This window comes from Poecilia reticulata, chromosome 15 (assembly GCF_904066995.2).
Source record: "Poecilia reticulata chromosome 15, P_reticulata-male-v2, whole genome shotgun sequence".
Classification (NCBI taxonomy): Eukaryota; Metazoa; Chordata; class Actinopteri; order Cyprinodontiformes; family Poeciliidae; genus Poecilia; species Poecilia reticulata.
The window spans coordinates 10,436,210-10,451,103 of NC_088844.1; the positions used below are offsets into that span (position 1 = coordinate 10,436,210).

General features: G+C 42.2%; 1 protein-coding gene across 1 annotated transcript in view; it reads left to right on the top strand.

Annotated features, from left to right (window-relative positions):
• sdccag8 (SHH signaling and ciliogenesis regulator sdccag8) overlaps window positions 1-14,614 on the top strand; it is a 50,345-nt gene extending 35,731 nt beyond the window's left edge. Inside the window, exons 17-18 of the mRNA XM_008429169.3 lie at window positions 12,836-12,962; window positions 13,213-14,614. Coding sequence (XP_008427391.1) covers window positions 12,836-12,962; window positions 13,213-13,251 — 166 coding nt within the window. The 3' untranslated portion in view covers window positions 13,252-14,614. The remainder of the gene's footprint in view (window positions 1-12,835; window positions 12,963-13,212) is intronic.
• The last annotated feature ends 280 nt before the right edge of the window (window positions 14,615-14,894 follow it).

The following is a 14,894-nucleotide window of genomic DNA, read 5'->3' on the forward strand; positions in this document are numbered from 1 at the left end:
ATTTTCTGCTTTGACACTCAGTTTGTTGATGAATCCTCCTGGTAGCTCAAAATCTCCAGAGTTCAGCTCTAGCGGAGGTCAGTTTGGGAGCAAGTTGCTGATCTGCTGACCACGTTCCTGCTTCCTAAGGTGTGTGTGTGCGTGTGTGTGGGTCTGTGTGTGTGTGTGTGTGTGTGTGTGTGTGTGTGTGTGTGTGTGTGTGTGTGTGTGTGTGTGTGTGTGTGTGTGTGTGTGTGTGTGTGTGTGTGTTTGGAGGGGCTGGGGTTGGGCAGGGAAAGTAATTTGTTTGGTTTAAGCAGGAAATTCATGTAGTTTGGATTTGATTTTGTTGATTTGTTGTTAGGAGGCAGAGCAGAGATGAGGGAAAGCTTTTTATTGTTCCTTTTATTTGCAGATGGGATTCTGCCGCCTTTTAAAACCACAAATATTTTGTTTGCAACCGAATGAACAAAAAAATACGTACTTCTACCGTGTCTGTCGAACTGTTACAGAAGTCTCGCTTTTTACTTTGAAGCCCCTGAACTTTCAGATCTCTTTCAGCGCATCTGTTTGTTCACATATTCGCCGATAAGCTGGAACATCATATGGTTCTTTGCTTGCGCTGAACAGCAACGCAGGTTCTCCTTCCCTCCTGTTAGTGTACAGGTCTATACATCAAGTATTGTACGCTGCTCCCTGCGGGCCCCGGTTGCTCAGCGGACCCCCTGCCGTGCCGTTCGGGGGGTTAAGGTGTATGTGTTAACAATCTGGTGTAAGTGGGTTCACTATCCAGCGCCCCGCCCCTCCCCACAGCCTCTCCATCGGCCTGCAATCTGTGCTGCGAAGAGCGGCAACAGCGCACCACGCACAAAACATTTGGAAAATCAGCTTGATTTATTTTTACATGGGCAAGCTGATTGCCAAACTACACAGGGGTTTTAGCACACAATGTTTTGCTGCGCCACTTAATTATTTAATTCACTATTTCTGTGTTGCTGCCTCTTTTTTTTTTTTTTTTTTTTTTAAGTTGGAAATGAAGGGGACGGGAGGGGGGAAGAGCTCTAGCAGGACAGCAAGAGAGAGTTAGAGCCAGACGCTGCAAAAGGATTAATTCACTGTGACTGGAGATGTTTAAATGTAGATAGTTTATATTAAAGTACAGGAACAGAAGTGAACTTTTTTATGAGATTGATGTTTTTGATACTGGTTTCAGTTCATAAAACTAGAACAGATTTAAATCAGCTGGTGATTTTCAATTCAGTAAATGCATTAAATCTAAGAAGTCACATAAAAAACTGTTAAAGGTTTAGTGCGTATGTTCTGATGTATGTATTTTCAAAATTGCATTCAAAACCACTTCATCGATCACAGAACCCACGTTATATTATTCTCTTATTTTATGGCCGATTGTTGTTCACCAATAGATCAGCATTAGCAGAGAACAGGAATCGGGTATCGCCTTGGACAAATCTAATGAGAGTGTGTCTTAAAGACATTAAATATTTGTAAAATAATCAAATAATCATTTGGCACCCACATTTTTCTGAAACAATGTCTCCACCTCTCGGGTTTTAGCTTGTCAGGAAATAAAAAAAATCCAGGAAAACAGGACAGAGTTGATCCAAATGGACAGATATAGATATTCAGAGCCCGACTGTGTGACATGAACTTATTGTGTCTTGTCCATCCGTTTCACTGGTGACGCTAAAATTATGACAACTTCGACACATCTACTACCGAAGAGAAGCAAAGGTTGATTGTCTTGTTTTGCACAGATGAGCTGTTTTTGTACCTTGAGTTTTTCAAATGAAATATTTTTCATCGTTACCCCAGAAATACTACAATAGTTACACTATTATTGTGCAGCGAAGCCATTTCCAGAAAGATGAACATTTCTACATGATATGATCTGCTGGGATAAAAGTTAAAACTGAGTGGAAACAGATTCATTTACATCCACAAACATATTCGCTCCAGATTGCTCTTCGTGTCAATTTTTCTGTCATATTTCGGATCTAAATCCAGTTCTTCAGCTGCGCCTGCCCTCCTCTTCCTCACTTCTCTCCTGCACTCCAACTTTCTTCCTCTCTCCTCCTCCTCCTCCTCCCCTCGTCCTTCTGTACCGAACACCTCGCAACCTATCCTCACCTCACAGCTGTTCACAGGCTGTTTCACCAATTATCACGACGCACGTACACATTCGGGTCATACACACACACACACACTTATCCGACAGACCAACAGTTATTTAAGCTCACATAGTGGCAGCAGAGTGTGTTTGCCAGAGTCGAGTTGCGTAGAGGTGCGGTCTTATAAGGAGAGCAGCAACATATACGCAGATGTGCCTGCAGATCCACAGGCTTCGCTTGGCCATATGGCCTCCACCAAGAAGGATTGTGCGTACGTCTGGAGGAAAAAGTGGGAGGGAGGAAGGGATGGCGGAGGGATGGAGGGGCCATGTGTGGCAGGAGCTGTGCAAGCAGTTGTTGAAGTATGCACGCCTGTGGATGTGTGCGTGTGTTTGCACCAGAGGCTCCAGCAGATCGGCTAATGGAACAAATGGCCGCGGCGGGCCGAAGGAGGAAGGAACAGGCTTGCTGCTACCGCGGGCGGACGGCGAGCCTCGGGCGAGGGCTGCTTCATCTGCCGTACACACACACACACACACACACACCCGTTCTGCTGCTCTCCTCATTCCCACTCTTCCCCCTCCCTGTCCTCCTCGCTCCCTAACACACGGTGTGCTGCCATGCCCCCAGAAGCAAAAGGACGCTCCTCGCAAAACTTTTCATTTGCAAATGAAGTTGGCAGCGGCCGAGCAGAAGAAAGCAGGGCAGCTTTCGTTTGTGATCCGAGAGAGGTACAGATAAACAGAGGGATGATGAAAGAGTGACAAAAAAAGCGGCCCAGTTTTTTTTTTTTCGTTTTTTACTGCTGGTTCTGATTCCCTTTATGCCGCAAGTATTAACGGCACTCCTGTCACCGTTTTTAAGTGCATTTCTCAGCTGCATTCTGAGAGATTGCATGTTTTTACGCTGTCTTTTTATTTTTTTGCAAATTAAAACCTCTGCAGATGATCTAGAGAGGGATTGTTCAGCTGTTAATGGTTAGAAAATAGCATCAGATTTGAATGCATTTTTAATTACGCATTTAATGTCCTTCATAAGGATGTTAAACATCCGTCTGGACTGTGGGAGGAAATACACTGCAAAAACACAAAATCTTACTAAGTATTTTTGATTTTGCTTGTAATGAAAATATCTTAGTACACTTGAAATAAGAGAAAACTGACTTACAGGTAACTTTTCAGCAGGAAACAGAAGCTTTTTATTCAAGTAATGATTCCTAAATATTGATGAAAATGCACTAGTTTCATTGTCAGATTATTTCTCTTGTAACTAGTCATTTTTAATCAATATTAAGGAATTATTGACTTAAAACAAGCTCATATTTCTTTCTGAAAAGTTACTTGTAAGTTAGTTTTGTCTAAGATATTTGCACTAGAACCTAGACCAAAAATACTTTGTAAGATTTTGTATTTTTGCAGTCTGTCAGAGAGAAAAAAACAAGAATAAAAAAAGATTTGTATTTACCAATTTGTATATGTTTTGCTAGTGGTGTGATCCACCGATGCACAGAGAAACCTTCACTTCCCATCATCTCTCTCTGCGTCTCTCACATGCTTTGCGTTCTTTCCTCTGGATGGCGCTGGTCAGTCGTCTTCCTCTTTCATCTCTCCCATCTCCGCTCTGCCCAGCTGGCTTTTGTAGCCAGGAGCGACCGCAGGGCAGCCTGCTGAAAGAGCATTGTCAAACGGTGGCTTTACAGCTCACACACACACACGCATACACGCATGGAGACGCACAGATTTGCAGCTCAGATGTCGGGCCGTAGCCAGAGGCTCACAAGCTGGAGCGTTAACCACGTATAGCGACACATCTAGAGCCCCAGTCGCTGACACTGAGGCAACTTTGTATAAATATAAATGGATATTTGGGGCAGTAACACCTGTCCTCTCTGTCGGAGGAAAGAAGTGAAAAGAAACATCAGCAGAAACGCTTTTTATGTTAAAACACGAGACATAAAAGGAGCGAGCTGGCCTCGCAGCCTTGACGTTAAATGGGGAGATTCAGCCGCCTGCAGCAGGTCGGTCACCTCTGTCAATACAGCAAAAATCAACAAAGTCTGAGCCCATCCAGGGCTGCCTGAGCCGCCGTCGTCAGATCTCTCATCCCTCAAACTTTCCAATCAGGCTTAATAAAAGTACCAGCCAAGAGCGTTTTTATTTCACGCTGCTTGATCTCGTGTCGGTCGACGCTGAACTCCTGCCTGGAAATGTTAATAAACACAGGAGCTTCTGGCTGCAGCAGGTTGTCAGGCCAGACGGATAAAAAAAACCCAAAAGAAAACAATTTCTTTCATTTATCATCTTGTGTTCCTAGTTTTTTTTTTGTGCTATTGATGATAGAAAATTGTATTTTTTTATTTTTATTTTTTACAATATAATAATCTGTCTAAATGTTGGAGTCCGAATAAAAATAAATTATGAAAGGAATAAGACATTGTGTGACAAAATGATGGGGAAACAGTAAATGGAGCACGGCAGCAGGAGGTTTGTGAGGCCCGCCTGTTTTGTTTTTTTTCCCTCTCTCTCTCTCTCTTTAAGCAACATGTAAATCACCCTGCATGTTAAAATCAGCTTTATAGGTCGATGTTTCACATATATGGAGCAACATGTTCACAACACATTTTTTTTATATTTCGTACCGTCGATAAACCAGTTAAAAAGATTATTGTGTGAACTGCTTTTTATAGATTTCCATCTCAAAATCCTCAAAATGACATAATAAAAGTTACTTCAATTAAAAGAACAAACTAGCACATCGGACGCCTGTTTGTAATGCTTTTGTTTTATTACAACAATGAAACATTTTAGAGTAACTGCAGCCTGGTAGAAATGAGGCAAATGTTTGTTCTCATTCGTTTGTACAGTGGCGAATAAGTAATACAGTTTACAGACTTAGTCAGGAACTATGATTGAACAAAACAAAATTCAATTTAATATTGTGGAATTTCATTGTCTTATTTTACTGAAAATAACCAGCTACATATCGTCAACAGTGGAGATGAAAAATATTACATCTGGGAAATGTGTTTTTTTTTAAATTATTATTATTATTTCTTTATTTTTAGAAGACTTTATATTAACACGTTAAACAATTTCAGATGGGCTGACATGTTAATGTGTGACTAACATCTGGCGCGTCAGAGCTGCAACAAAAACTGTACGAAAGCGGCGCGTTTGGCACAGCTGGAGAACAGCTGGGAGCCGCGAAATAAATGAAAAACAAGACCCGGTTTGTGTTTGTCTTTTAGGATTCTAATTTTAAACATTAAGATAATTGTTTTGTTTATTTTTTTTCATATACGAGGAGAGGACAGGAAGGGTGGTAAAGAATAATTTTGCATGTTAGAAAGTGACGGGCTGCGTTTAATGGGAGCAGAAAGGCACGATGTGTGTGGCAGCCTCATCCTCCTCGGTGTCACCAATCGCGCTCTCGTGTCAAATGCGCATGTTAGCGAGAGCAACAACTGGCGTGACAGGTTGGTGGAGAAGACGAGGGGCATGGCCTACAGGCAAACACACACACTCATGGTGTACAGTTGTGTGCCAGCCAAGATTTTGCTCGAATGCTGGGGTGTGAGGGTGGTGGGTCTGAGTTTGGGTGAAACGTTGATGTGTGTGTGTGTGCGCCCGCGTGTGTGTGTCAGCTGTAGCCGTCAGGCCTCTGGCAGCGTTTCTGTAACCAGGCGAATTGAAGACGTCTGCCTGCGTTCTTCACCCCCTCTGGACAATTAGGCCCCTCAAACAAACGGACATGGAGCTTCACTACGTCAAATATCTGCTGCTTAACGAGGCTGTGCTTCAGTTTTACACCTGATTTCCGTTTCATTGCTAATCTTCCCTGTACCCAAGCTTAAGGTGGAGCGCCCCGTGTGTCTTGTTGCACATCTTGTTCAGACCCAGAACCAGTCTGGGTCACCAGTGTCCAGGCGGCAGAAAGTCACGGTTTCAGACGCTCGAGTTTTCTGATGAAATGCCACAGATTGTGACTATGAACCATTCCCCTCCCTCACCTATTGCTGAACATTTCCACTACACTACAGGCACATGCCAGTTGGAAGTGATGTACCAAGGTTTTAATAAACTGCCTTGTGTTTGTGTTGCATTTTAAAACCTCTTGACGTTTTCTATGTTGGCATCCCTCTATCTTAACGCCATTTAAATCAGAATAGAAATAAATTGTCAGAATGACTGGCTGAAATCAGGTGACTCCATTGTTCCTGTAGTTACATAAGAAACTAATTTGGCTGGTCAGAAATATTTCCAGCTGCAACAAAGTGCAGACAGACATAGTGTGAAAACCATAACTCATCGCTCTTATCGCTAAAACAACAACTAGCAAGCTACACATTACGATCTTGTTAAGCAGCTGACTGGAGGCTCTACCGGAGCAGAAAACCTGGCTAATTAAGCTAATTGTATGTGTTACTCTGAAAAGAGCAAAGCAGCAAATGTATTCTGTACTCGACTTAAAAACTGATTGCTGTTCTAATCGTTTCTTTAAGTCTGCGTGTGAGCATGAAATAATAAGTTAATATTGCAATAATGTTTCTACAAATTATTAATACACGATTTACAGATAATTGTAGCCTTTCTATTTAATTTAAGCAGTATTATGTGATTTCAAACAGCTTTTTGTGTAAATGCTGTGATACTATTGAGTATGGACATGCCACTAACATGGATATTGACCGATATTAGTCATTTTTTAAAAAACGTCTACGTCTGTATTGGTCCGATAAATCGAACTGCACCAACATTAACAGACGATATTTATTTCCATCTTGCTGCTGTTTGTTTCTGGAGGGGAAGTGGAGCAGGTTGGTCACATGGTATTTGTTTGGTCATGTGACAGTGATGCAGCAAAGGATTGTGGGAGTTTGACTGAAACAAGGAAGCAGTGACGTGGTTCTTCTCCTCAAGGTGTCAAAAGCGTAGCGATATTGGTTCTCCGAGACAGCAATATAAACATCGGATTTCAATATCGGCCCAAATTTTCATATCAGTACTTCCATAAATACTAAAGTGGTTTTTGTAGTCAAGGTTATCATGCAGTTAGAATCTCATACTGGCCTAGAAATGATTTAGTCTTTAATTTTATGGTTACAAAACCTCCTTTGACTCGATGTTTATATCGTCTCCCCGGTTGACCTGCCGTCTTACTTATGAGTCGGATGAGTGTTGCTGTAAAAGCAGCCAGCCGCTCACATGGAGCTGCTGAGTGACAGACCTGAACGCTGCTCGCAGATCTTCTGGATCAGTGTTTCTCCGACGTGGCGTTAGCACTTTCCCTTCAGACCGTGCCTGCAGGACATATGCTCCCACCTGTAAATAAATATGCAAACAGACAAACAAACACAACAGAGTTCAGACTCTAGCTGTGGGCTATGACTGATACACGCCACAGAGAGGTAGGTCTGTGTGTTTGTGTGATGTAATTAAGCTCCTCGGTTGCAGCAGTCAATAGAGAGCGCTGCGGTTGGAGGTGCAGAGTTTGATTATTGGGCCGTCAGGGGAAATTACTGCAAAGTGCCTCCCAGCAAAACTTCCTTCTCCATATCTGCTGGAGAGCTAAACACACACTTGGGCTACGCTCAAACAGCAGGCGAACGCAACCCAAAACCGCTTTTTTTCTTTGTTTATTTTTTTGGCCCAAACGCGACCTATATCCGTCTTTTTCACCGCAGTCTGTACGGTCCAATCTTTCCGCTCTGCAAAAAAAAATCTGATCTGTGCCAATGTGGTAGTAAGTCGGATACGAATCTGGTTGTTTGCAAAATGTCTGCAGTCACATTTTATCCAGCTTTTATGTCATTGATGTGAGACGTGAATACTGTTCACTTTGGGGTCTTAAATCCGTTCACACACAAAAGTCTCATTGCGGTCGGGTTTAATTAGTATGAGCAACCGTGCAAAAAAAAAATCGGATTTTATAAAAAAATTTTTTTTTTTTTTTTTTGTAATTGAGCATCAAGACCTGCTGTGTGAACGTGGCCTTGCAGGCCGTTTCTGGTAGGATTTTTCTACTGATTTCAGTGCAGATTGAAGTGAATCGTTGGCTCCAGCAGGTGGTGTCGTTTCCCCAGGTCAGGAAGGAGGCTCTCCCCGTGTGACCCCGAACTCTCCGCTGTCCGGCCGGCAGCAGACAGCAGCAGGGCAACGGCTGGAGACCGCTGCCTCTCCGTCTCTGAGACCGCATATTGTCAACCCTCATCTTTCACCGTCCACAGACCCCGTCAACTCAGTCAATCCGCAAATCCTTCCAAGCTTCCAGCCCTCCTTCTCACTTCCCAGCAGCCAGCTGTGTGTGTGTGTGTGTGTGTGTGTGTGTGTGTGTGTGTGTGTGTGTGTGTGTGTGTGTGTGTGTGTGTGTGTGTGTGTGCGTGCGTGCATGTGGATTAGTGAGGGGCAGTGTCTGCGCATTAGGCTGTATTAAGCCCTAATTAAAGAGTGTGCCAGTCGATGGAGGCCAGTTATTGGATTTGCTGCTTTAGCGGCTGGAAGGAGCGCTACTTTAATCATACGCGCGCGCACACACACATACACGCTCGCCTTGCCTCTCGGGGGCAGAGCACGAAGGTGAGATGAGGTGGATTAGAGTGAGGCCAGAGGTTGGCATCTCTCCGCTCCGACAAACACGGCGCGTTTTGTCGTCTGCGTAGCCGGGTCACAGCTTTTACTCACCGCATTACATAAACCTTCAGCTTACAACCTGCGGCCGGTTTAAACATCTCAGGCCACGACCTGACCGACTGATTTACTGGCTGGGCTGAGACGGAGCCTACCGGCCTTTTACACAGCCATGTTCACATTGTGTCACGTTACCTCAAAGTGTTCTTATTGGGGTTTCATGAGATAGACCAGGGGTCTGCAACCTTTACGATCCAGGGACGTATACAATTTTTACAAAAAGACGATGAATACATTTGAAGGTCAGTGTGTAAGACTGACACGATGCCGTCATATGCATGACATAACATCTGTCATGAGCATGAAGGAGTCTTCATGAATGTTTATGACTGTTGTCGTGACGTATAATTTGAACTATTGGGTAAATAATGGCACTTGTGTGTGGTAATGCTGCGTCTGCCTGTATTGAGGGGCTGATCAGACTCCTTACAGCTGAAAATCTTCTGCATAAAACCAGAAGAAGAAGTCGCACTGTGATCCTCGGCGACGGCAGATTCTGGTTCTGTTTGTCTTGGCAGGATGTCGTCTGGTTCACTTCGGAGGAATGACTTCCCAGACTGACAATAAATCCTTTGTTGCAGTGTCACATTTATCTCCAGCAGAAGACAAAGTGTAAAACTTGTCTTGGCGAAACGTTTTCATGCATCTCTCACCGTGTCACAAACCCAGAGCGGATTTTACATCCCGCCACTCGTCGCGACAAATTCTCCGCAACGAGCTTCTGGAAGTTTCTCTTTGATCGACTGGCAGCGTCGGGTGGATTTCTGTGCTTCGGTAAGGGGAAGCTGTAACTGGATAAGGACTGACATTTTCTCTGTGTGTGTGTGTGTGTGCGCGTGTGTGTGACTCAGATTAGCTTGGTGGTGTGGAGCTGAAGGCCTGCAGTCGGAACATTCTCAACACTTCCCTCATCAAACCTTTACAGAACAACAGGCTCTGTTTCTGACCTTTAGGCTGATGTCTGCCGCTCTTCGTGAGCAGAACATCGCTGCTTTGGACTCTTTCCGTGTGTGCGTGTGTGTGCATGATGGTTGTGTGAGGTCGTGCTGTGCAGTGGCGTAGGAGGGAGAGGCAGAGTGGGAGGAAGGAGCGAGGGGGCGGCTGGTCAGGACAGCTTGGAAGCCGGCTGCAGGAGCGCCAGGCGGGGAGGAGGGTCGCCGCCCTCGGCCACCAGGAACCGGACAGAGCCGCAGGTCTGGGATAAAACACTCCCTCAGGCGGAGGGCAGGTTAACGCTGAGAGTGTGTAAGGAGGATGATGCTGAAGAAGATGTGTGTGTGTCGGGGTCTCCAAATGAAGAGGTAGAGGAGGATTAAAGTGGAGAGCATGCAGGGCCTGGTGAGGGAGGGGGAGCAGGGAGCAGATTGTGTAGCAGAGTTGGGATGTTCGCCTCCTCCGTCTGTCACACCGAGGCAGGGAGGCGGGCCAGCCGCTGCCAACATGACCAGCAGGGTAGGGCCGCTTGCCCCAAGCCCAAAACCCTCATCATCCTCCTCTTCCTCCTCCGTAGCTAACCATCTTCCTGGCTGCTGCCATTTGAACCTGAAGCAGTAGATGGCTTGGCTTCCGTTCTTTAAAGGGGATGCGTTATACAAGATTCAGCTTTTGTACTACCATTTGATTCTCTACTGATTCTGAAAACAGCTAAACACCTACATAATAATAATAATAATAATAATAATAATAATAATAATAATAATAATAAATAAACAGTTGTTTTCTGGCAACAAGTTAATGATTTTTTGTTTTTTGGTGTCTGGAAAACAAGCTGTTTCAAAAACCTTCGTAATGTTGAGTCATAATCAGCAGGCAGCTAGCAACCAAAGCGGAGCTCTAGCGCTTTTGGACAGCAGCTGGTTTTACCTCTGCATGCGGTAAAACCAGAAACAACTTACTGCATTCTTGTTGGTTGTGCAGAAGGCACCACTTATGCTTTTCAAAGGTGTACAGTTGTATAATTGCACACCTGTTTGCAGCCTTTTTCACCTGTGAGCGTAAACAGAGAGTTGGGGGGAGTAGGGAGAAGTGACCAGAAACGGCATATTTGGATTTAAAGTGACAGAATTGACCAGACTGAAATCTCATTATCTAAGAATTACGTAAGAATATTGTGCAAAAAAATGAATGGTGTTTTGTATAGCCCATTAACCTCTCCTATAACCTGTTCAATAGTAAATATTGTTGTGAATATGAGTCATTTAGCCTTTTTAATGACCATCATAAGAAAAATGTAGGGGTGGTAAATGTTTTTCTTACCTCTGGGTGAGCTTGGCCAGCTGAGGGCTTCCCTGTCTCTTTATAAGGAAGTGTGTTCATCGATTCTTTATAAATGGGACTGACTGACTGACTGACTGACTGACTGACTGACTGACTGACTGACTGACTGACTGACTGACTGACTGACTGACTTCAACACTGAGCTGCTGGTGGGAAATGTTCAGGAAGATTCTTTCCCCAAATACATTATTTTTCCAGCCTTGCCCTTCAGCCACAGCTGAAAGACACACACACACATGCACACACACACACGCACACACTCTAATCCCAGTGAGCAGTGAAAGGGTTCATTGTCTGCAGGAGCTGCTGTGTCAGAGGGGACGCACTAATTGGGATGTTTTGGTGAAACTACACACATTCCTCCAGCTCTCTTTGTAAAAAAAAAAAAAAAATGCATTTTGGACCGGAAGACTTAATAGATGACTAATAAAACAGTTTTGAAATAAAAGTTCATATATGCAAGCATTGGACATCTGTAGTAATATTCATATTTTGTTTGCTGTAGCAGCTTCTGTCTTACTATGAGCCCATCATATTTTATTCAAAATATCTGCTTGCTTCTTAGACTTTCAGCTTGAACCGTTTCACTCGCCGTTTCGTTTTAGGGGTTGGAAATAATGTGCTTTTTTTTTTTTTGTCACATTTTTGCAAAAATTTTATATTTTTATTATAAAACCTGAAAATATGAATACAATGTTGGTTACTCAAAATGTCCAACAGTAGATAGTCCTCAAAAACAAGAAAAAGCCTCCTTTCAAAAAGCAATGTAACATTTGTGACTTTCAACAAGCTTTTGTTTTGTTTTCCTTCAGCTGAGCTGAGGGTAAAAAACGGCTAATTGGATCGTAAAGTTTTAAAACCTCTGAACTAAATTATCACTTTGTTCTTTTATTCTTTCTCAGTTCCCTAACAACAAAGGTTTGTCAACTTTAGCAGCTTAGTTTTTTTAACCTTTCAGAAAATGTTTTTTTATTTTACTACAAACATCTTCCACTCTTAGCGGATTCTTCTTCTTCTTCGTTTTGATTCCTCCAGCACTTCTTTTCCTTGGTGGCGAGTCTCATGCAAACTGCTCACCTTTCACCTCTTCACACAATCCCAGAGCTTTCGGTTTGATCAAAATATTTATCCTGAATCGTAGAAGGTATTCTCATCATCTGAAGTAAGTTGAACTGAGATAATTAGTTTTTTATCTAATTGCCTCATGTACATCACTAATGTTTCCTTTTCCTAAGATCATCGATCAACTCCTGCTAAAAGATGCTTTCTTTACATGAAATCCTCCATTAGCTCCATCATACGATGACGATCCATCTGACTAGTCTTGATGTTCACCTCCTCCGTCTCAAACACATCTGGCCCACATTTCCTCTTTCCACCACGGTGCCGTCATCTCCTCGTCAGCAGTGTTGTTTGTTTGATCAACACAAAGTCCAGTGAAATTAGAAGCTCTTTGTGGATCCAGCTCCGTTTCAATATTTACAACATTTGGTTTTATATTCGCCAGGAGAGCCGGTTATTCCCCTGCTCTTCCAGTCAGCCCGTGTGTGTGTGTGTGTGTTTTAGCATTTCTTACCGTGTAAGGCCCAAATACTACAGTGAGGATCCACTGCTTCTGATGGAGTCCAAAGCCTGTGGAAGTGCTGCTTTAGGGTTATGGGTTAGAGCCCTAAGATGTAGGGTTTTAGGCTGTGTAAATGGAAGTCAGTGCTAAGTCTTTGTGAAGATAGAAAGTCATACTCTGTGTGTGTGTGTGTGTTGCAGGTTGCAGCAGTTGGACCGACACTGTCAGAGCAGCGCCCAGCAGGTGTGTGAGCTTCTGGCCAAACAGAGCCAGCTGATGCAGGAAAGAAACGCGCTTAGTGAGGAGATGCAGAACCTACGCATCGAGGTATGAACACACACATACACATGACAAACTGATCACTAATTAAATAAATCTGGAGTCGACTTCACTCTAAGGGAAGAAGTCAAAGTGTTGTGTTGGGGGTTTTTTATGCCACGTTTAAACTAATGAACTATCTGGTTGTGGATTTGTGGAAGTTTTCTTTATTCTACTTTGCATCATTACCTGATGAGCTGTTCACACACACACAGTATGTTGGTGTTAATCATTGTTTTTGTTTTTTTTATCTTTCTAGTTACCCAATCTGAGACGAAATGAAACAGTGAGCACATGAGCACATTTGTCCTGGCTCTTCTTCAGACTTTTGGAAAGGACAGTTTTTCTACTCTATTCCCCATCAGAATGTATTTTATGTAACTTTTACTGTGAATGATGTGTTTAAGTTGTGAGGTATCAAGGACTAGGTAACACTTTATTTGAAGGGGGGTGAATAAGACTGACATGACCCTGTCATAAACACCTGTGATGAACATGAATAAGCCTTCATTAATATTTATGACTGTTGTCATAAAGCGTCATTCGGTAAATTATGACACTTTTAATACAAAGTTGACTTTATTCAAAATGTCCTTGTTATGACAACTTGACATTAACCAAGAAATCATTACTGATATAAATTTGTTATAAAAGTATTACTGATTGCACTTTAGAAATTAGGTATCTTTATGTTATTAAAGGTGAAGTTTAAACAGTAATGATTTCTTGGTTAATGTCAAGTTGTCATAACAAAGACATTTTGAATAATGTCAACTTTGTATTAAGTGTCATAATTTACCAAATGACGCTTTATGACAGTCATAAATATTCATGAAGGCTTATTCATGTTCATGACATGTTATGTCATGTTTATGACAGTGTCATGTCAGTCTTATTCACCCCCCTTCAAATAAAGTGTTACCAATGAGTGCTCAACATTAATAAAACCCAAAGCAACACTTTTAAAATGACTTGATTTGCTTTTCTTATCGTGTTTATGGGAGTTTGGGTTATCCTGTTGACCTGTGAAATTTATCAAATATTGTTTCTACTGCAAACAATCTCAGAATTTGTCAGTCAAAATTTCCCTTCAATGTTTGCTTTTGCGCTGTAAAAGCACAACGGTGTTACAATGGTGTTCACAGCAAAAAACAGATTAGAGACAAAAAGCATAATGATGGACAGTGGCAGCTAATCCAGTAGTTCATAAAAGTGATGTCTGTATTTCTAAATGAGAAACACATTTGTTTATGTTTAATCTACATTTATTTCACTGCAACTCCCAGAAAACATGAGCTGAATTATCAGTCGTTTCAAAACAGAGGGGAGCTAGCATTAGCCAACTCCTCCCCATGCAAAGATCCTCTCTAAAGGTGAGATGCATTTACTGAGGACTTTGTAGCGTATATGTCATGTCATATACTCTGCAGTCAAACAATTATCTGAAACATGTGATACTGATGAACCATGTTTTTTATATGTATATATTTTTTTACTTCATACAACTGGAAATATTCTTTTGCTCATGAAATTTTTTATTGAAATTTGTTGGCTTTTGTATTTAAGTGGAGAATTGTTGATTACATTGTCAAATATGGAGTTATGGGACTTTATAAATGTAAAAGAAAGGTACAAATAAAAAAAAATCTTGTAGCACTCTTGGACTGACAAAAGCATATTTTTGTCAATTTTTTTAAATAAATGAGATTACATTCAGGCCTCATCATATACAATAATTTACGAGCAGTCTAAAAGTTTCCCCCTCTTAAATGTTAGTTTCAGACATTAAAAGCTCCCTTGTTCTTTCAGACCTGTTTGGCAATAGCACATATGCAAATTTGTAGCTCTGACGAGAAAACATCAAGTTTTGAGAGACTTAACACCAGGAAGTAAAGATTTACAAAAATAAACCAAACTGCAAAAGTTGTGTATAATTCAATT